The sequence below is a fragment of the Cavia porcellus genome, unplaced genomic scaffold, assembly GCF_034190915.1.
Source record: "Cavia porcellus strain 051 isolate PalLab524CR breed Dunkin Hartley unplaced genomic scaffold, mCavPor4.1 scaffold_5, whole genome shotgun sequence".
Lineage (NCBI taxonomy): Eukaryota > Metazoa > Chordata > Mammalia > Rodentia > Caviidae > Cavia > Cavia porcellus.
In genome coordinates this window covers 30,315,696-30,338,114 of record NW_026947488.1, presented here as the reverse complement: position 1 = coordinate 30,338,114, position 22,419 = coordinate 30,315,696, and the positions used below count along the sequence as shown (strand labels likewise).

Genomic DNA, 22,419 nt, shown 5'->3' with positions numbered 1-22,419 from the left:
TGCTAGGATTACAGGCATATACCACCATGTCCGGCCCTCCATCTGTTTTTATGGCTTCAGAATACTGAATGTGAACGTGCTGTAAGGGGTTTGCCCACCTCTTGCTTGGGCACTTACTTTCTATGCTGTGATTATCACTTTTCAAACTTCAAATGTAGAGCTGAATTTTCAAAAAGAGCAAAACTCTTCAGTTCATGGCAGATCATCCTCATGGATGCTCTGTTTATCTCTCTATATTTGCAGTTGTCCTTTGGTATCCCCAGGGCCTAGCTCCAGGACCTTAGAGAATACCAACATGCATAGATGCTAACACCCCTTATATAAAACGTGTAGTATTTACACAGGACCTACACATACCCTCCCATATCCATGTGTGCGCACATGTGTTTATGGTGTGCAGTGCTCAACGCATCTCAAACAGGAACCCGAGACTTAACATCCAAGCATTTCCTCAACTCTCCAGAGTCAAGTTCATGGGTGATATTTTCTCATGTTAAGTTTTTCTCTTACCATTTTAAAGTTATTGGAATGAGCTCCCAAATAACTTAAAAAAAATCACTGAAGAATAAAAGGAGATCTCTCACAAGCAATGAGTTCACTGTTTGGGGCATCTAGGGTGTGATGAACTAATCCCAACGCAGGGCCTAAACACAACTGACAACTCATACCAAAATTTTTCTCCTGGCTGAGCCTATCCATGGCTACCGTAAGGATACTAATACTTTCTCCTCCTCCCCTACATAGTAACTTGTTTGTTTTTATGATACTGGGGATGTAACTGATAGTGTTTGTTTGGAGCCCCAGTATTTTTTATTTTTATTTTTTGAGACAGTCTCACTAATTTCCCAGGCTGATCTCAAACCTGAGATCCTCCTGCCTCAGCTTCCTGCATAGCTGAAGCTACAGGTACACTACCATCACCATGCCCCGTTTAAACTTCTTCATTTCTCATGGCAACAGTCAGAGGCAAATGCTTTCAGATGAGAAATTCAGGCTTAGAGTAATTAAGGGACATGTCTCCCTTTCCACTTGGGGAATAGTGGGGCCTTGGATTTGAACATCACCTCCAAGGCTAAGTATTACCTCCTTGGTGCATTGTAGGGAAGTGATGTGCTCACAGGTACGGCCTTTCGGGTACAGAAGGGCAGCTGATCTTGCACATGGGAAGGTCCCTATGACCAAACTGAAATATTCAGGAAAGACAGCAAGCCTCTAGGATTTGAGCTGAAGCTTCTGTGTCCCAAATGGCTTCTTATTACATCTGATTCTCTACAGTCTTTGTAATAATTACTGTCAGTCACAGCTAACATGTATTTCTCCTTCACTGGGTGCTATGAATTTTCTCTGCACTTTGAATCCCCCAACAACACTGGCAAACTAGTGACTCAGGCTACCTGGCCAAGATGCCTTAGCTTGGAGGCAGAGCTAAGCTTTGTCCCCTGCACTTCTCTCCACAGCATCTCCGTGTGCAGAGCTCTTCCCAGCACTGCACGTGATGCCACCTTCTGCCTCGCAGCCACACCTTGCCACCTGCACTGCCACTGTTCCCATTTGGCTGCCAGGGAATCGAGGTACAGCGCCCTGTCCCAGTTCACACACAGCTCTTTGAAACAAATGAGTGTGCCTCACCTCCCCAACAAGTCCAGGATGTCACAGCTGGAAGGGACCCGATTTATAGCGCAGGAAGGAGCCAGTCGCAGCCTCTGTGGGGCTGGGCAGAGTTCTCAGGCAGTTGCCCAGAGATCCTGTTTACTGGCAGGGCCAGGAAGAGGGAAGCCCGGGAGGTGCCCGTGTTTGCATCTTCAAAGTCTTGCTTTGCCTCTCTCACCCTCAGGCCCCAGAGGGACAGCAAGCTGTCACTTCCCTGGAATGTCCTCCAGCCTGGCTGCCCTGCTTCTGCCCTTTCCTGTGTCCCCACACACACAACCCAGGAGAAGCAGCCAGCCACTCTGGACTTCTCTGGTGCATTCCACATTTGGCAAACCACTGCGCAGCACCAGGCACTGTTTCAGAGGATAGAAAAGATCCCTGCTCTGAGGAGGGCCAGGAAAAGACAAGAGACTATGCATACAATATGTACACAATTATGTAAAACTTTCCATTTGTAAACGGCCGTAGGAGAGGAGGCCATAGTGTTAAATAGGGCATAGCAGCACTTTGGTGTCACTGAGCAGAGACTTGAACAAGATGAGAAGTGCACCAAGCAGCACCCAGACAACGAAGCAGTGGAGCAGGGGCCATAGGAAGCACAAGGGTCCTGAGGTGGAGGGGTCACTGTTTCAGGAGCACCGTGAAGGCCAGTGTGGCTGGTGAGGGTCAGGAAGGGTAGAGGGTAGGAGACAGGGCAGAGAAGCAATGGGGCAGAGGCCAGGGCTGAACCCCTAAGGCCTCCAAGTGAGCAGGGAGCTGAAGAAGGCTGCTCAGGTGAAGGACAAGGCCTGCTATATGCAGCATTAATGGGACTTCATTCTATGGCTGCAATTGATCCAGAGGGGACAGCAAGGAAGCCAAGACCCTGTGTGGACACGGCAGCAGGAACCCTGGCAAGCATGCAGGCGATGTGTCCAAGGTAGCAGCACAGCTTGGGGTCTCAGGCAGGTGGCCTCTTTCAGAGCAGCTAACAAGAACAATGGAAGACAGTCTCAGAGGACAGGCAGTCGCTTCTCCCCTGTCTGTTGGTCAAAGCCATCCCAGACCCTCATGAGGAGCCACAGACACGCTTCTCAATGAAGCTACCACAAACACTTGAAATCATCAGGACAAATTAAAGGTTCCTTGTGTTGGCTGATGAGGGAAGATTCAGATCTGACTCTACTCACAGCTAAGACCCCCAAGAGGTGCAGGCAAGGGCTGGGGATTTAGCTCAGCAGCATAAGCACCTGCCTTGCAAGTGTGTGGTCGTGAGTTCAATCCCTGGTACGGATAACAAAGAAAAAAGACCGAAAAAAAAAGAGGTGTAGGCAATTAGAGAGGAGCCCAACCTGGCCAGAGGCGGGGCCAGAGGAGGCTTCCTGCGAATAGAGTCAAGAAACAAAGGTTTCCCAAGACAAGGAAAATTAGAACCCAGCAAGTTGAAAGGCAGGAGGGAGATTCCTCATGAGGTGGCACCTATGTCTCAGAATGGGTGACATGGGGAGACCCCCTCATCCTCTAAGCCTCTGTTCATTCACCTATACATGGGGTGGTAATAAATGTACTGCTTTCCAAAAGGCCCACAAGGTGTCTGTTAGTAGAAAGGCCTCAGATTGTCAGTTCTGCCTGGACAATTTACACATTAATCATTTCAGTCATCCACTAAGTGCCATTTCACTCTCCCAGAGACTTGCCAAGTGTCACCGCACACAGGGAGTACCTGAATCACACACCAGGGACCACCACAGCCTGAATCCTCCACTCCTCTAACACTTCTCACTGCCAAGATGACTTGGTGGAGAGGGGTCCCTTCTTTGTACCTGCACCCACCCTGCCTCTTCCCACCCCACCCCCTCCTACAAAGGGGTCACTCAACCTGGACCTGGAAGTGGGGCCTTGAAGATGGGGATGGTCTCTGCCCTGATAAGGGCCATACCAGACCCCGGTGCCCAGCCTGCACGCTCCATGTCCCTGTTCAGCGGGAATTCTTCATTTCAGCATGGAGTTCCGGCAGGTTTTATGGGCAGACAAACGGAGAAGAAAAACATCCCTCCTGAGCCCTTCTCAGCTCTCAAAAACTGATTTCCGCTCAGCCGGAAGGAGGCTGGGCCACTTTAACCCCCTGTGGGAGGAGACCTGTAGTCTGATTCAAGACCCTCTGTACTCCCTGCCCTGCACACACACATGCACACACCTGCCCCTCGGCTCAACTTCCCCACCCACCCCTCCCCTCCCCCTTGGCAAAACTTCCTCCAGGCCCCAGGTCCGCATTTATGATCACCACGGGTAGACCGCACGCTGGGCACAGAGCCAAGCACCCCATGGACTTGCTGTGGAAGTGTTCAGTGCAAGGTGGGAAAGTACCCATGTGTGCCCCGGAATGGGAATGCCCTGAGCTCCAGCTCTCCCTGGCTTCTTTGTAAGATGTTTTAGTTTTTGTTTCTAGGACAGAGTCTTGGACTGTCTCTTAGCTTCTAGTTTATAAGATCTTGGACAGCCTCTGAATGTCACAGGGGCTGAGCAAGCTGTTCGGTAATCTTGGCTTAGTAATAGGAGCTACCCCACAGGACTGCGGTGAGGACTAACTGAAGGTGATCAATCATGTCTACTGTCTCACATGTGGTCCTCAACAACCAATAGTCACTATCATTGCTGATGTCACTCCCTTCTCCCTCCACAAACCTGACAGCCTGGCGTCCTCCACCACATCCCTCACAGGAGGGGAGCAAGGCTCCTGGGGCTCTTTCACTGCCCTCAGCTACCTGCCAGGGTCACCTGAACTTATTAAAGAATACGCTCATTCCTATGCATCACAGACTCCACATGTGGGAATTCACCTCCTCACTAAAATGTATGGGTAACCCCAAAACCAACACTCACCAGGATTTTCAAGGTCATTGGCGGACAGATGATGAGTAATAAAAGATTTAAGTCACCTATGCACACAATTGGCACGCTGCCTTTTTGTTCTGGCTCTCAGACTGTAAACAAGCATCCTTTCCACTGCCAATTTTGTGCTACTCTTTACAAACTTTCACGCTTTTTGTTGGTGACTTTGCTGTTTGCAATGATCCTGTGCATTGTACTGAAGCACTGTTCCTAAGCACAATAAAGCTGTGAAGTGTCTTACAGAGAAAATATTTAGGTAAGTTTCATTCAGGTGCTAGTGACGGTGTGGATAAAGGGACTGCAACGTGAATGAACCAACAAAATATATTGTGTAAAGGGTTCTTCAATAGAAACCTGCAAAAAACAAGCTAATATACTGATTAGTTCATGAAAATGTCATGACCAGAGTGTTTTGTAGATTGAACCCCGTGCTTCCTCTAGGAGCGATGGTTCAGCATTTGCTAACTCAGCATTTGCAGCAACTTTATAAAATAAAATTGCAGCAAGTGATGAAAATAGACCACACTTCTAGGTTTTGGAGTCCTCATAGGTGCTGCAGTGAGCTACTGTGACAAATTATTCCACAAGTTGACATCTTAAAGGAGCCATCTCGTACTCTCAGATTCCACAGTTGGGGATTCCAAATTGGCCCGCCAGCGAAAGCTTGGTCTTGGTCCCTGATGTCGTCTGTTGACTTCAACCTGGAAGACTCAGACATGAGGATGACGCCACATTGGGGCTGCAGTCACAAGGCCATGTCTTTGTTCCAAGGCAAAGAAGAGGACTGAAAGAACAGAACCACCAAGCAGAAACACTTCCATGAGGCCTCCCAGGCGGCCTGGGCTTCCTCACATCACAGGGGCCTCGGGGCAACTCTGAGTACCCAGCAAGAGGGTCTCAGTAATTGAGGCAGGAGCAGCCTCCCCTTCCATGGCCCGGCTTCTGAAGACATACTGGTTCACTCCTGCCAAATTCAATTGGTCAAAGCAGCCACCAGCCTGCTCAAACTCGGAAGGGGACACAAACCCCAGGTCTTGATGGAAAGAGTGACCATCAAAAGTTTCTAAACCATTAACACATCCTATTAACACAAATGAGAAAGTGAGAAACGCAGGTCCAAGTCTTAACTCTGCCACTGTCCTTGTTGGGAGGTCCCAGGCGAGTCCTCAACTCGTAGAGCTCCAACATCCTGTTCTAGTTTCCAGAAGAGAGGATGAAATGAGACACTGGGTAGAAAGCAGTTCAGTGCTCAGCACACAGTGCCTGTAGATGGCAATGGTATGGACAGTGTTCTTTACAAGACCTGAATGTGTTAATAGGCTGCAACTGGCTGCATGGACCGAAAACCCAATATAGTGGCTTAGGGTTTGGGGACTAGTGTGACTGCTCACAGACATCACCAAAGACTCAGCTACTCTGGCTCTCCACTCAACAATCCTTAGCATGTGACTTGTGCCCTATGATCCCAAATTGACTGCAGTACCTCCAGGAACTGCATCTCCATTCTACGCAGGAAGAAGAGGAAAGATAAAAGGCAACAGCCATCTCAAGAGACTCTCACTTCATTTGGGGAAGGAGGTTATTCCTAGGAACTTCTACCTTACCTTATTGGCCAAAATGAGCTACATGACCATCCCTAGCTGAGAAGGGGAGTGTTTTTAGCTAGTCCTACTACCCCAGAGAAATTGGGGTTCTATTGATAGAGAAGGGCATGGGTATTATGTAAGGCAGATACCAATGTCTGCATTGTCTACCTTGGAAAGCAACCCACACATGCACCTTTCATGCCATGGATCATTTAGGACAGACTAGAACAAATTTCATCCTGGGGATCCCTCGTTTGAGGCGGCTAAGCTCCTGAGGCCACCTCCTTCAGAAAGCTTTCCCAGATGACTGAAACTATTATATCACCCTTCTCTGAAATACTATTACCTGAACCAGGTCACCAAAACTGGGCCTGGGGGATTGATATACTAAAGTCAGGGTTCTGTAAGACTCATGCCCCAGCTCTCAGCAGAGAGGAGAATTTTCCTGGAACAGACAAGAGCAGAACTCAGGGTGTGGCCTGGGTCGCTGACACTGCACCTTGTGGATTTTCAAGTGGGCTCTGAATTGGCTCTTAATGGTGGTTTTGATCAGCATCACCTTGCTTTTCTACATCATCTTGGTGTGTCTGTCACACCTGGCATTGCTATCAGGGTCAAGAGCCTGGCAGGCTACATTATGCAGCACAGGGGGTAAAGCTCAACACATCCCGAAAGCACAGGGCTGAAGGGAGGCACGCGTGGCCACATCAGCCTCCTCTCTCTTATCATGCAATTTCATTCTGGCCCCAGTCTTGCCTCCTCTGCCAAACGAAGTCAGGACACTGCAATAGCCAGGACTGCTCTCCCTGGAATAGAGATTTGTGAGCACCTGTATTAGTTAGTCTTCCCATAGCTGGCACAAAACACTTAACACCCACAATATAAAGGAGAAGAGATTTATTTTGGCTCAGTTTCTGGATTCTGTCCATGGTTAGCTCTAAGATAGACATGGTCTGGGAGAATGGCATAATTATTATTAGCTCCTGAGGCTGCTCTGAAGGTAAATGAAGAAACACACTAGGGGGCTGGGGATTTAGCTCAGCAGCATAAGCGCCTGCCTTGCAAGCAGGCAGTCACAAGTTCGATCCCTGGTACCAATAAAAAAGAAAAAGACAAAAAAAAATTTAAAAAAAAGAGTGCTCAAAAAGAATACCTAGCATATAGTAGCTTCTTGATAACATTATTGCAATCTTTTATGAGAAACATGCCAGGAAGCACCATCTGCCCCCAATGGGTTACATCTCCAAAGATATTTCAGAGGCCCTTACAGGATAGAGCTCTGGACCTAAGCCTGTACATCTTCCCTGTTGATCTGCCTCTGCCAGCTAACCTGCTTACTCCTACCTCACTCATACCATGCCTGCTCTCATAAAAAAATGAAGTACCCACTCACCCCTATATGGATGTCACCAACAATAGCCTGGAGAAATGTCTGCCAAACTGTATCTCTATTAGGTGCCCAAATGGTAGGGGACGGTCTATGGTTGAATAAAGCCAGGAAAATGTAAACTGAAATGAAACTCAATGAATTTATTTGCTGCAGGGTTTCTCAGGTACAGCTTGAGAAGGCTTTAATGTGACAATGTGTTGCAACTCTCCAAAGAGGGATGCAAAATGCAGCTTCCAGATTTTTTTTTAAATCAAGAAACCCCAAACATCTGCCAGAACAAGTGTTCCGAGGAATCCACCCTTGACTCGATGACATGAAGGAACTCAGTTCTAAGTAGTAGCATCCAAGGCCTCAGCCCCATTCTGGAGGACCCACATGGGTCAATGGAGGATCCTCATTAACTTGAATATAAAACAGGACAGAACAGAAACTAATAAGTAAGCATGGGGACACAATATAAATTTCATTCAACTGTGCCAGGCACTGACCTGAGCCTCAATCTTATTCTCTTAAGAATTCTGATGGAATGAGGCAAAAGAAGAAAAGTGTTCCCAACCCAAATTCTGCCCCCATCACTGACTGTTTATGTGAAGTTAGAGAGATTTCTAGTAAAGACTAAAGCATACTTCATGCACTGTGTGCAGCATTATTACAAACACTACCTATGTAAACTCATCCAAGCCACACAGTGACCCACTGAGGCAGGTTCTACTGCAGTCTGTATTTTACAGGTGAAGAAACTGAGCCACAGAAAACTTCCCAAGGTCACACAATTGGTAAACAGCAAAGCTAAATCTTAACCCAGGCAGTGAGGCTCCCAAATCTGCAGACTCAACCATGTGACACACAGATGCCGCACCCCTCCCCAGGCAGACACCATCCACTGTTCCCCATGTCCGTCCTTCCTTTCTTCTCTACCAACGGACACCAGTGTTCAGCTGCATATGTGGCCATCTGCAAGAAACATTGCCTCCCCAGCCTCCCTTCCAGTTAAGTATGATCAAATATACACCAGTGGGACACGAACAGAAGGCATCACTCCCAGGCAAGCATCCTTAAAGGTGAAGCATGCTCCTCCTTCATCTTCCTCTTTTTGTTTCCATCACTTAGAATGCAGACGGCTCATGATATGTCCTCATGACGTGGTGGCTGCTGTCCCCAAGCTAAGTGATTCAAGAGAACAGCACAAAAGCACTCTGTCTTCATCAGTCCTACGCTGTCATTTCTGTCATTTTTTTAGTCACAGAAGTCATATCCAACTCCATGGAAAGAGGACACTACACAAAAGGGGTGATACCAGCAGCTGAGGCTCACTAGGAGCTATTTTAGCACCTGGGACAACCCCACAGAATGTCTGGAATATGAGAGGGAAATAGGTTTTGATACTGTATAACATTTATGGTTGCAATTAATACACCTATGAGTTTTTGGCACAGAGTAGGCTCCGACAAATGTTCTCAGTCATCCTTTTCTCTAAGCAGATCGAGGTATAGGACTTTGTCTTATTCTTCTCTATCCACACACAAACTTACACATGTGTACCACCCCCATCTAGTTGAGGTTTGACATAATGTAGGTATGGAAGGCCGTGTATTAGCTTCCTTATTCATCTATTCATTCTGTCACCCATTCCTGTACATAGCATGCCAGGCTCTGGCCTTGGATGCTGGAGGACTCGCCATTCAGTGAGACAGACAAGCATAATGAGACAGAAAACAGCCAACTCTCTGTCATTGGGAAGTGAACTGACTCTAGTGCTAAGTAAGACAGGGAAGTGGGCCTCGCCCAGCCGGTGGGTGTGTAGACTGGACAGGTGTCACGGTGCAGCTGAACAGTACTCAAGTGATTCTGCCCCAGTATCTGCTCCTGAGTGACACACACAGGAGTCCCTGAGACTCACATACTTCAAATTCACTGCAGTTTTGCTTTGGGAGAGGGAAATTGGAGGTGGCCCATGTCTATCCCCAAAGGAATGGGAAAAGGAACTCCGGTGGATGTGTGTATAGTACCCACACTGAGTAGCAGCTGGAAGCAATGGATCTGAGTTAGACTCGGCACACAGAGCAGTGTCGAGGAAACAAAATATAATAAAACAAAATAATCTAAGAAACAAATCTATAGAAACTACCTCTTGTGTACATTAAGGATTGGTAGCATGTATGTTCCATAAGAACACATATATATCCAGAAACAGGCATCAAAAGCATTCGAGCAAGTGCCCTGTTGGGAGGGGTAGAGAAGGGGATTAGGAGGAGATGTCACAAGCTGTTGTGACGCACATTGTGAGACTTTGCATTGCAGTGGGGGGGGGTGATCTGTGTGGCCCTCCCTAGGGAGGACAGACACAAAGACTGATGCCATAGAGAAAGGCTAAGTGCTTTAGCATTCAGAAGCCCAGGGCCCATGGTCCAGATCAGGGCAGCAGGACCAGCACTGTCCCCTCAGCCTTCACTCACCTGGTGACCACTGCTCAGCCCTTCCATGCCTCTGGGTTGTCTGCAAGGCAGATGGTGGGAGGGAGCAAGCAAGGGCTGTGGAACCCCACTACCCTGTGCTCGCACGGTGGCTACTGTGTGACCTTGGGCAAGTTATTTTCTCCTGACTCTGTTTCCCTATGATAAAATGAGCAGAACAACAATAGCTGTATCAGAAGCTTGTGATAGACAGGAAGTAAATATGCATTCTGCCAGTGAGATACACAGAGCGGATCAAAAATATACCATGTTTTCACTGCTATATTTCCAGGGCCCAGAACTATGCCTACCATGCTGCCATTGCTCAATGAATGCTTGCAGAATGAATAAATGGTAGCGATAAAGGCTGTAGAAGAAGATACAGCAGGGTAGAGTGAGAGGGAGCACAAGGGTGCTAGCAGGAGGGAGAGAGTGACCTTTTGAGTCCTGGTGGTCAAGGGCTCCTGAGGAGCAGATTTCAAGGAGGATTAAAGGAAGTAGAGGGGTACACTCTGGGGAGACCTGAGGACAGTCATGCCAAGGACAGAAAAGAACCTAGTGTGGCGCCAGCAGTGAAGGACAGAGTGGGACAAGCTGAGGCCCCTTGGGTTGGTAGACCAAGAACATCACAGAAGCCCCCCTCACTTTCAATGACTAGTCATGCGACAAGTGACAGGCTCAGTCCTGTCCCAGGGTCAGCCACAGCACAGCAGCACAGACCTCTCTCTCTCTCAGAGACCAGACTCTTTCTGGGTGCCAGGGCTCAGTTTTCTTGGCATCACTGCATGATGCCATCACCACCTTAGCCTGGTCTTTACAGCAGCAAAATTACACCAAGAGGTAGCTAACCTCTGAACTGGCTTGGGTCTCTCTGATGCCAGAGCCTGGCTTGTTCCTGCCACATTGTTCTGAAATTCTTTGTTTACAGCTTGCCTTCCCCACACTGCAGCAGCCCACCTCCTTCTCATTCATGGTTTTATTTTACTCCCAGATCCCTTGTGTTAAAAATGGCCCAAGAGAATGAATGAATGAGCTGGTCTTCCGGGCTAGTTCGCGCTCTGTTGAGCATCTCCAGTCTTAAGCTGCAAATGGAAGGGAGCTGGCAGAGGAATTTCAAGCTGCCTGAGGGTCAGGAGCAGAGAGAGAAGGGGGAGAAGGGGGAGAAAGTGAAAGTGAAGGGAGCTGGGAGCCCCATGAGGAGGCGCAGACAGGGAAGGAAATCTCCTAGCAATAATTCATCTACTCAGGAAGCAGCAGCAATAGCAGGGCCTGGGGCTGCCTGTGGGACAGGCCCTGCGGGGAGGGGTCATACAGGCTCCCTCTCCTCCTCCGAAGCCCAGCCTGGCCAGGGTCACGGTCAAATGGTGTGGGGGTGGAGGAGCCAGGTGTGGGAACACACTGTCCGACAGATCTTGGGTTCTGAAGACTTAGAAGCTCCTCTCCCAGAAGCCAAGGGAAATTCCAAGTCCCTCTCTCCCTTTCTCACTTTCTGGGGTCAGGGAACCCGAAGACACCCTCCCAGCATGGCAAAGCTGGGAGGCACCTCCAAGAATATGAGGGCCCAGGGGAGCCAAATGCACCAGGAAGCCTTCTACCCAGTCCTGTCACACTAGCATCATCTGAGCTGAAGAGAAAGTTCTTTTCAAGGCCAAATAGATGCTAATTAGAGCAGTACTGGGATAGAGCAGGGAAGCAGAAATGAGTGATGAGGGGCCTCAGTGACCATTGACAGCTCAGTTATTTTTCCCCAGGCCTCTGTGGAGGAGGACACATAGGTCAAACATTCAAGTATCTGGAAGGAAAGCAGGAATGAGGGAAGACAGTCTATGTGTACCAGTGGTGGTGGATTCCAGAAGTTCCAGTCTATGTGTACCAGTGGTGGTGGATTCCAGAAGTTGTGACACCAGACAGGTTAAGCTGGCACCCTCACTCAACCACCTATAAAGCTGAAGGCCAGCTCTCTTTTTGCCTTATTTATTTATTTCTTTCTTTATTTTTTAGGCAGGGTCTTGCTGTGCAGTTCAGGCTGGTTTTGAACTCACTATGTAACCCAGACTGTCCTCGAACTCACAGCGATCCTCCTGTCTCAGCTTCTCTCACCACACCCAACTCAATTTTCTTGTCTGTAAATAAGAAACATTGCTCCACAGCCCAAGCAGAGAGCACTAAAGTCCCCAGAACCACGTCTGCCAGCTCTGAGAGGACTACAAGGCAGAGGGTTTTTAATCTGAGTCTTCATACTAAACCCAGGACTGACAGTAGGAACTCAACACCTACTGGCTGGATGAACAAATGAATGAATAGTGTTTGTGTGTTTTGGTTTCATTTTGCTTTTAAAGATTGTTGCTAGGAAGGTGACACTGTTGAATGGTTTAGCATTTCTCCAAGTGTTCCCCATGGACACCAGACGTAGTTTCCTGAGCCAGGCTTCAGAACAACTGAATCAAATGGGGCAACCCTAGAGCCATAGTGCCAAAAGCCCCTTCGGGTCCTACCACACAAAGGTTGGGGAAATCACGAGATTACACTACAAGGGCTGGATGACTCCCAAAATCCACTTCCCAAATGAGGACACAGAAAAAGCACCCTGTCTGCAGTCCAGGATTTCGGAGCTGAGCTCCACTCCACTCACCCAGACCTCCAGCATCTAACCCGCTGGCCAGCAGAAACCGGAGCCCTCGGGGTGGGACACCAGCTCGCTGGCCTCTTTCAACCTGGAAAAGAGCGGCGCGGTGCCATTGGCTGGGGTGTGAGCGGCGCCTCCTCATTGGCTCGGCAGAGCCCCCGCCTCCTACTAGGGCCGCGTTGTGATTGGCCCCTCCCTTGGCTATAAGGCGGTGGCCGGCTGGTCGTGGGAGCGCGCGGGAGCTCGCGGCGGTACGCTGCAGACCCGGGGACACGGCGCGAGGAGGGACGCGACTGGGTGCCGATGGCTTTCGCACTGCTGCGCCCCGTCGGCGCGCACGTGCTGTACCCGGACGTAAGGCTGCTGAGCGAGGACGAGGAAAACCGCAGCGAAAGCGACGCGTCGGACCAGTCGTTCGGCTGCTGCGAAGGCCTGGAGGCGGCGCGGCGCGGCCCGGGCCCCGGGGGCGGGCGGCGGGCGGGCAGCGGCGCGGGCCCCGTGGTGGTGGTGCGACAGCGGCAGGCGGCCAACGCGCGGGAACGGGACCGCACGCAGAGCGTGAATACGGCCTTCACGGCGCTTCGCACGCTCATCCCCACCGAGCCGGTGGACCGCAAGCTGTCCAAGATCGAGACGCTGCGCCTGGCGTCCAGCTACATCGCGCACCTGGCCAACGTGCTGCTGCTGGGCGACGCAGCCGACGACGGGCAGCCGTGCTTCCGTGCGGCCGGCAACGCCAAGAGCTCAGTCCCCGCGTCCGCCGCCGACGGCCGCCAGCCGCGCTCCATCTGCACCTTCTGCCTCAGCAACCAGCGCAAGGGGGTGAGTGCTCTGCGCTTGCGACCTCGGGGCCTGGTTCATTGGGGAACAGGGTCTCTCTGGGGCCGGAGGTGCAGAGACCCCTGCAGAGCCAGGGCTAAGCAACTGTGGTTAGTAGTGACATGAAACAGAGCCACTTGCCTTCTGTCCCCCAAACAGAAGGGCGCAGAGAACCTCTGAGCCCGACTCTGATTTAGTTGTGTATTGACTGTGCATTGACGGATACTGCTCCAGCTAAAGGTGTGCAGAGCTGACCTTTCTCACTTATAGGAAGGGTGAGGACAGAATAACTGACTTCACTTGCAGAGTCCTTTCCTTTCTCTGCTTTGGATGCACTTCTTGGCCTGCTCTTCCTCACCAGAGCACCGTCAGCAGGGAGTTTGTTGGGAAGAGAACCTGAGGCCCTAGGAAATGAAATCCCATACCTACATTTACAAGGTTCAGGCTCTAGAGTTGCTGGGCATGTGCTATCCTAAGCTACCCGGACTTCAGTTGTCCCCTGTCCTCAGACCTGACCTTAAAGCAAGAAACCCAGAAGGAATGGGAGCATTTGCCATCAGCCCAAGCTTGAACCCAGCTGCTGAGCAGTAGGAGAAAGCATGGGGTCCCCTGAAAGAATGAACCACGGGGACAGGACACCTAAGTGAGGGGTGAACCTGCATGTAGGGTTTGGGTAGGAGCTGGATAGCAGAAGAGGCTGCCCAGGATCTTCTTAGCTGAAAACTTATTCAGGCCCCAACCTCTCCCCTTTTCTGACCTGGGCTTTTCCTACAGAAAGGAAAAACCTATCCCTGTGACAATACTGCGTTTTAGCAGCTATTGTTTATATCTAGAAAACTGAGGCTCACAGAGTTCTGCCTGGCTTTTGGTGGCCAATCGAAGGTTATTGGTGGGGGAAAGGGAGTTTATAGTCAGGTCCCCTGACTCCACCACACTTGATTCTCACAGCTGCTCTGGATTCCCTACACCAGCCTGAGCTAGGGAGGCCTCTGTGTCCTGGCCTCCCACCCCCCACCACTGTGGCTTATCAGACCTCCATGCTGGCTTCTCATCCATGGCTCCCTTAGTTTCCTCCTTAGGCTCTTATTTGTACCCTTTCCAGATTCCCTAACGTGCCTGGCTGGGCTGGGGAGCCAGGCCTGGGCCCTCAGTCATACAGCCAGCAATGAAAGGGTGGCCCAGTCCCTCTGTGATACCCCTGACTGCCTTTCTCTGCTTTGTTCTGTTCAGCAACTTTGAAAACCCAGCAGCTGGCTTCTGTTGGCTCTGAGAATGGACCTAGAGAAGCAAGCGGTGGGTCCCTAGCCAAGCCAGGTGCTTCCAGTGATGTGTCAGAGCCTGGACAGGGAGATGAAGACAAGGATGCCGCCATCTGATGGAGGCGGGAGGAGGGTGGCAAAAGGGGACTGTCAGAACCCAGAGGAAGCCCAGACCCAGGGTGAGAGCTGAAGAGCTTCTGTGGGAAGTTACAAAGGGAGGGAGAGGAAAGGGTGCGCTACCAGCAGCACACCCGTGGCTGGGGGTTGGAATCGTGACCTAGAGAAGGAAGTGGGAAGAAGTTAACGATGCAAGAGTATGGAAGGGAGACAGAGACTGTCAGCAACAGTGCCACCGTCTTCCTGAGCACTGATTTGTGCTCAGCACTCTCCATGAGTTATCACTGAGATACCTCAGCAAGCAGGGCACCACGAGCGCTGTGGCTGTCCCCATCACTGGTTCCAGTGATGGAGCAGGATCCCCATTCAGGAGGGGAACAGGTGATATTAGGAGGCTTATACAGCAGGCCTGGTGAGAAGGGCTGTTGGTCACCTGCCCACGGCTATACCAAGCAGGCTAGGGCCTTCTCTGTAGGTCTCAGGCCCATCCCCTAGCTCAAGCGGCCTTGCCTGGGCTGGCTGCTTCCTTGGGATCTGTGTATGGGACCAAGAACTCAGCCAAATATGGCTGTAGAAACCACGCTCAAAAGCTGTGGCTCCTCTGGGAAAAACAAGAGAGGTGATCCTCGCCAGTTCTGGCCCCTCCAGAACTCAGCTGAAGGAAAGCTGACTGTCTTAGGCAGCTCCTGCTACCCTTTGAGCTCTAAGGTCTGGGAAGCCTCAAGGTCCCTGTCCCTTCATCCTGACTCACTTGCTCCCTTCCTCCCTGGCCAGTCTGGGCTGGGGTTGCTGTAGAAATAGTTCTCCATAGCACCTTGCTGCTAGGGGCCTGAGGGATGATGGCCTCTGAGGTAAGAGTTGTGCATAGGAGAAGGAAAGGCAGTCCTTGTCTCTGCCCTGTTTCCCTTTGTCCTGGGGGTGGGGAGTCGACTAGATTCTCTGTTGTTTCCAGCTCAGGAGCAGAAGTGGTGATGGGGTGGCAGAGCCCAGGAGATGCTGTTACAAGATGATGCTGACAACCATACTTGTGAACGTTAACTGAATACTTACTATGTTCCCTATGCTGTGCTCGGGGTTATATCCATTAGCTTGTATGACCCATATTAACTTGAGTAATCCTAAAAGTAAAACTCATGCTCAGTGAGGTGAGGTTGTTTGTCTTAAGTCCAACAGGCAGTCTGGTGCACAGCAGGGCCCAGAAGCCAGGACTGTCGCTTGAGCCCTCGTGCCCTTCACAAACACTCTTGGCACTTAGTTCACAGGGGACAAACTGGAGACTGGTCAGGATCTTTTCTAAGGGCTCATGGCAGTTTACACATTTGGCTGTGTCTGGAGCAGCAACTACAATCATTTGTCACCGTTTCATAGATGAGGAAACAGGTTCAAGGAGGATGGTCCCAGCATTCTCATGGGATCTGGGTATCCAGATGACCTCCAGACATAGCATAAGTGGTATCTGTAGGATTTAAAGACAGGAAGTGGGGAGGCCCATTTTCTATCCCCAGCCTGCACCCCCTCCCCTGCCCCTGTCCGCCCTTCTTAGCCTTGCCTGCCAGAATTTGTCTGAGAAGCCCAAGCCCAAGGCTCTGCTGGGACCATGGCCTCAGCCCTCAAAATAGCCCTGCCTGTGAGTGAACATGCTGTCCCTGGGCCCAGAGAGCCTCGAGGGAGGCTGGGCCACATCTGGATGGATCTGCCCCAACCTGGGCCCGGGATGGAGGGGGGCAGAGACAGGGTGTCCAGATGGTCTGCTACTTCCCTTGCTGGGCTGAGAAAGCCACCACTCCCTTCTCGCCTAGCCAGGTTCTGGGTGCTGAGCATTTACTGTGATGTTTCAGACAGACAGTGTAGTGTCCCAGAAGAGAACAGCTTGTCAGACAACATGGGTTTCTAGCCAGGCTCTTTTACCAATGGGCCAGGTGCCTCTGGGCCAGCTACCCGAGTCTGGAGGCCTCAGAAGACGGGCAATGCAACCTCTTTGATCAGTTAGGAAGATGAAGCCTGAGAATACTGGCAAGAGAAGCTGGCAGCAAGTACCCCTGTGGGGTGAGGGATGGGTAGCCTGAAGGACTACCACCATTAGTTTGTCCTCCAGCGGCCTCAGGGAGCATTGATTGGCACTTACTTTGTGTGTGGCTCTAGACTGGAAAAGGGATTTCGGAGTTACACGTGCTTTCTCCCTGCCACTCCCCAGCACTGCTGGAGATCAAAGCTAGGGGTGCTCTGCCACTGAGCTACATTCCCAGCCATTTTGAGGTTTTTATTTTTAATTTTTTGAAGACTGTCTTGCTAAGTTGCCCCAAAGAGAGTTGAGCTTGCCTCAGCCTCCCTCTGTGCCAACACACTTGGCTAAATGTAGATTTTTTAAAAAGTACAATCACATGGGGAAGATATAGGTAAAAGTATATCAAGTGAAAAGGCCCCCCTCCCATTTTGTCTCCCCATCATCGTATGTGTGTCCTCTGAAGACACCCACTAGCAATTCCCTGCATGCTCCTCTGTCTGGAAATTACATAACAGGCGGGTATTCACTCAGTTCAGCTCTAGCTTTTGCCCTTAGACAATGTCTAAGTTTGAGCACTGTGTTCCCAGTGACCTGACCCATCCTCCTGACACCTCTTTCTCTCCTTCTGTAGGGTGGCCGTCGTGACTTGGGAGGCAGCTGCTTGAAAGTGAGGGGGGTGACCCCGCTTCGAGGGCCACGGAGATGAGCCTGAGCCATTGCAGCATTTGTTCCAAGTAGGACTCTGGAGAAGGAAGCTAGCTCCTGGCTGGGCAGGGGAGAAGACCCCAGGTGCCGGACCCATCCCTTTTCTGTAGGGACCAGAGAACAATGGCCTGAGCAGGGTCTTTTGGGGAAGGCCCCTGGTATATCTCCAACCCACCCTGGAGACCTATGAGGACCCATCCAGCTTATCCAGGCCTAGCTGCTCAGAGACATCAGAAAACCAAAGACTTGTGACCTATAAAGGGTGTGTGTGTGTGTGCATGAGCATGGATGTACGTGAGAGAGAGAGAGAGAGAGTTGGTGGAATTTGAAATAAAAGTATTTTTAAATAAGAGACGTCATTTCCAGCTGAGGAAGGGAAGGGTCTCTGAACAGCAGAGATTGAAGGTGGTCCCTTGAAGGACCTAGAAAGGGACACAGAGTTGCCGGGAATGCCAGCCTTAGAGGAGTGGACTAGGGGCCAGCCCCTGGGCAGGCTGAGACTGAAGTGGAGGTGACCACTCCTCCCACGGTCTTCCATGTATGCAGTGTCTTGAACAACTATTTGGTGTCTGGTGTGGAGAAATCCTAATGTTATTTATTTTTGCATAAGGATTAAATCCATGTTCAAAATCAAGGTGCAAGAGGATGAGGGTGAAGTCACTCTGACTTTCAGCTACTACTTCTCCTCCTAGAGTCTGTTTAGCCCGTTTTCTGTGACATCCCCTTCTCTGTGAATAACCAAGCAAATGCACAAAGCATAGGACACTTAATGCTTCTTCCTTTTCCCCCTTAATCTGGCTGGCCGTCACCCCAGATCAGTATGGAAACAGTGTCCTGATTCCTGTATTAGCTGATATTTCCATTTTATGAATGCACCATACTTTAACCCATCTGTCATTGATGCTGTCACCAATAATGTTGTGCAGGTGCAGTTTTCCACATGTGCAAATATGTACTAGAGGCATATACTCTTACCCTTGTTTTAGAGAGAGATGATGTGGAGGACTGATGACACCCAAAGGCACATGGCAGGGTGACACCCTGCAGCCTGTCCACTGTTTAAAGCAGGCCCAGAGCAGCTCCTTCCCTTTCCCTATGAAGTACGAGTCCCTGAGACCCTGGATAGATTCCCAGCAGCCCTGGTGATGAGAGCTGTGTCAGCTAAGATGAAGATGGGGACAGGACAGGTCAGTGTGCCTAGGAGTCCTTGGCACTCCGGCACCCCTGTCCCTGTGAGACCAGGATCATAGCAGCTCAGGATCCCTGAGGGAGGGAAGGCAGGGAGAGACCAGGGAAGGCAGCCAGGTACATTCATAGACATATTTTAATTATTTTCACTGAACAAGATTTTTCTATAATGTTGACATTCTGGAGTCAGATTCCACATTCATGCTTACATTTCCTCTCATGTCCTTCACCCTCTGGTGAGCCTGAATGGGGCCAGCCCATGTGCCAGGCCCTGTGCCAGTCACCATGGGACTGAGCTGAGCCTCCTGGATTTTCTCACGATGAAAACTCTGGGAGAACAAGAAGTTGCCAGAATCGCTAGTCTCACACCACCCACTTAGCCCAGGAGAGCTCTCCAGGCGCCCTCCACCCCCCTTCCCAGTGTTCCATGGGCGCCATCTTGCCTATCCTGTGTCCCAGGGGGCCACGTTTCCCCTTCGGGAGCTAATTAGGAAAGCACATTTCTCTCCCCGCGCCTACTTGGGTCCAGGTACAGGCAGCCTCTGGCAAAGCCACAGGAAAAAGACTGTGACCTTGTCAATGACAGGAAACCTGGGAGTGGAAGCAGGACAGACTTTTGGGTGCACTGGGCTGGAGGCCCACTTCTACCAGCAGATTTGCTGGGTGACCCCAGACATGTTTCTTGACCCCTCTGGGCCTTCTTGGCTCAATCTTTAGCCAGCAAGAACAGCTAAAACTGAGGAAGTGTTTGTTTTTTACTTTGTTCAATAATTTTGAATAGACCACTTATCCACTGGGCAAATAGCTCAAGTTGTATCAAATAGTGTGAAGTGAAAAGCATAGACCCCTCCCTGCAGGCAGCTCTGTTTCCCATAGGTCCTTCCAGAAAGGCTCTACACCGACTATTACTGCTGAAAAGATATCCATGAGTTTCTCTGCTGATATCTTTATGGTGAAGAATTCAAAGAAAGAGACACTAGAAATAAAACCCATCCCAAAGACAACCACAGCATGTTGTGTTACACACACACACACACACACACACTCACACTCACTTAAACAGCCATCTACAGCATACTGAGTGCAAACCTCTTATCCACACATAGCATCTGTGCCCCACTCTGTGGTTACTCACCAGGTCGCAAGATGCAGCCAGCAGCTCCTTGGAAGCCTGGGCCAGTACTTACTCTCACACGTACCTCCTTTGAAATAGATAATGCACTCACAGAGCTCACCACTCAGAAAATACAAAAGCAAAAAAACTGACAATAAGTCTCTTTCCCTCCCAGCCACTCAGTTCTGATTCTTGGCGGCAATTACTGTGAACCAGGGTCTTATGAATTCCTGCAGAGAGGATCTGCAATATAGGCAGTTTACACATGCACACACACACACACACACACACACACACACACACGCACAAACACACAGAGTTTTTCCACACAATTGACAGTCCTCTACACTACTCCATGCTTGATATTTTTCCCCTACAGTGCTGCTCAGAGCCCATGATGTTCCACAAACTGTTCTTCCCTTTTCCAGGTTGCATAGTGCTCCCTTCTGCACACTGGGCAGCTTGCAGGCTTCCTGGTCCATGGACAGTTAACATCCATGAGTCTGTACGCTGCAAAACTAGCCTGCACACGTGACTTGGGAGAAGCACAGCTGTGGACCAATACCTCTGGGGGCCATTTTCCTAACACTGCCCCTCCCTTACACGCACTTCCCGCCTCCGGGATTCGACACCCCCAACAGACTTCGCAGGCCAACTTAAGGCCAGAGGAGTCAAGTTGCTCAGGGAGAAGAAGCTCAGGGCTCAGGAGAGTACATTGCTCAGGATGACAAAGATCTAAGCCTCATTTCACAGTGAGGAAACTGAGACAAGATGAAGAGTCCTGTCTGCAGTCCCCTAGCAAGTATTCAACTATGCTGGATCACCAAAAGCCCAGGTCTTCTCCCTTGCCAGGCAATTCCACAGTTATAAGCAGGAAGGTTCAGAGGTCACCCACAGCCATGGAAAAACAGAAGGAAAGTAATGGAGGACATGTACATAGCCTTGGCCCAGGCCACATCCATTTTATGAAGCTCCTATTATAAGTTTAAAAATAAAAACCAAGCTAGGGATATGGCTCAGTGGTAAAGTATATTCCAAGCATACATGAGGCCCTAGGTTTAATCCCCAGCACAAAAAATAGTAGTAAATAAAAGCATCACAGAAGAATTCTGAAGAATGATAGTCTATTATTAGCAAGTTAACTCTCATACACCTACACTCAGCCTCAAAGCACAACATATCATCTTGCGAACATAATAAGAGGATCTACAAAAACATCAATTCCTGGGATGTCTATGCAAAGCTGAACGTCTTCTGTACTACCTGTGTCTCTTGCTACGTTGCATTTTGGCTCCTGGGTTAGTGTGATATCAAAGTCTAGAACTGGACATCTACATGCAACTTGTGACCTTGGACGGGAGCCTGCGCTATGGGCTGGGGCTGGGGGATGCCACGGAGGATGCTGACAGAATAACTGAAAGAATTAGAATTGGGACAATGAGGTATTGTATCAAAGGTAAGTTTTCTGCATTTGCTAACAGTTCTATGGTTATGTAAGAGGATATCCTTGTGCTTAAGAAGTTAGTATTCTTCAGGGATAGAAGAGCATGATATAGGTAACAATGTATTCTCAATGGGATCTGAAAAAATAAAGACTATGCCCGTGGGAGAGAGGGACAAAGTGCGCATGCTCTGACCTGTGTAAATCTGGAGAGTCTGGGTAAAGGGTGTCCAGGGTTCCCCACACTCCTCTCAGTTCTTCTCTGCTTCTTCATAAATGCTTGCAAAATGATGAGTAAAGAAGCCAAGACCTTGGTGTATGAGAATGTGAGCTGTGCCAAACCATCCCCTGTCCTTCTCTGACCCACCTGTGCCTTGGCCAACCCAACAGAGGACAGAAAAGATCTGGGGGACCTAGGCACGCCTGTCTGTGGCTCTCAGAGCCCCTGTGCCCCTCCAGAGGCTAAGGTGGTCCCGGCCCCCAAGCCTCCTGCCACCATGATTTATGTCCTTGTGAGCCTCAGCAGCTGTGAGCTCGGGTCCCACCGGGTGGCCGGCTGGGGGGCCATCCTTTGCTTCTCAGCGTATCTAATCCAGACCAGACTCAAAGACCCCACGGGCCTGGGATCAGCCTCCCAGGGGGCCAGGGTCAGAGGCCAGGCCAGCAGGGCCTGGAAACAGAGGCGGAGTGGTGCTGAGGGTGAGCCAGCTGAAAGGCAGGAGACTCTGGCTGGTGTAAGCTGGCCACTGCTCCTGTGTGACCCAGAGTGTGTGTCTGCCTGTCTCTGAGTCTCGCTGTTGCTCATCTCAGCATAGACTGCACACAGTGAACCAAGACTGATTTTCGGGAAGGAAAGCTGTTTTCTCCAAAATACTCAGGTTTCCTAGGCTTAGAAAAAAAGTCTAACTTTTTGAGGGCCTACTATGTGTCATGTCTATATGCTAGGCATAACAGAACTAATACAGTCTACTCAACAAGCTTCCTAGGTGTGTGCTCTTTATAGCTGAGGAAATGGAAAGATAGAGAGGTTAATGGCATAAGCAGGTGAATCCAAGTGGCTAGCCACAGAGGGCCCTCAGCACTCACCCACCAACCTGACAGGCACAGAGACCCACTACACTGCCACCCACTCAGCCAGGTATGTCTGTTCCCCACTTAGCATCCTGGAAACCCAAGCCCGGAGCCACAGGGCCAG

The 22,419-nt window shown here is 50.2% G+C and overlaps 1 protein-coding gene across 1 annotated transcript; it reads left to right on the top strand.

Annotated features, from left to right (window-relative positions):
* The first annotated feature begins 12,793 nt into the window (after window positions 1-12,793).
* Tcf15 (transcription factor 15) lies at window positions 12,794-17,833 on the top strand. Its single transcript, XM_003476764.5, has 2 exons — window positions 12,794-13,398; window positions 17,408-17,833. The coding sequence occupies exons 1-2, from the start codon at window positions 12,880-12,882 to the stop codon at window positions 17,480-17,482; spliced, it is 594 nt and encodes a 197-aa protein (XP_003476812.2). The 5' UTR covers window positions 12,794-12,879; the 3' UTR covers window positions 17,483-17,833.
* The last annotated feature ends 4,586 nt before the right edge of the window (window positions 17,834-22,419 follow it).

Bases quoted from the DNA above. Each gene is read 5' to 3' on its own strand.
- Tcf15 (XM_003476764.5), top strand. From the start codon at position 12,880: ATGGCTTTCGCACTGCTGCGCCCCGTCGGCGCGCACGTGCTGTACCCG. The intron at 13,399-17,407 runs GTGAGTGCTCTG...CTCCTTCTGTAG, and splicing joins TCAGCAACCAGCGCAAGGGG to GGTGGCCGTCGTGACTTGGG.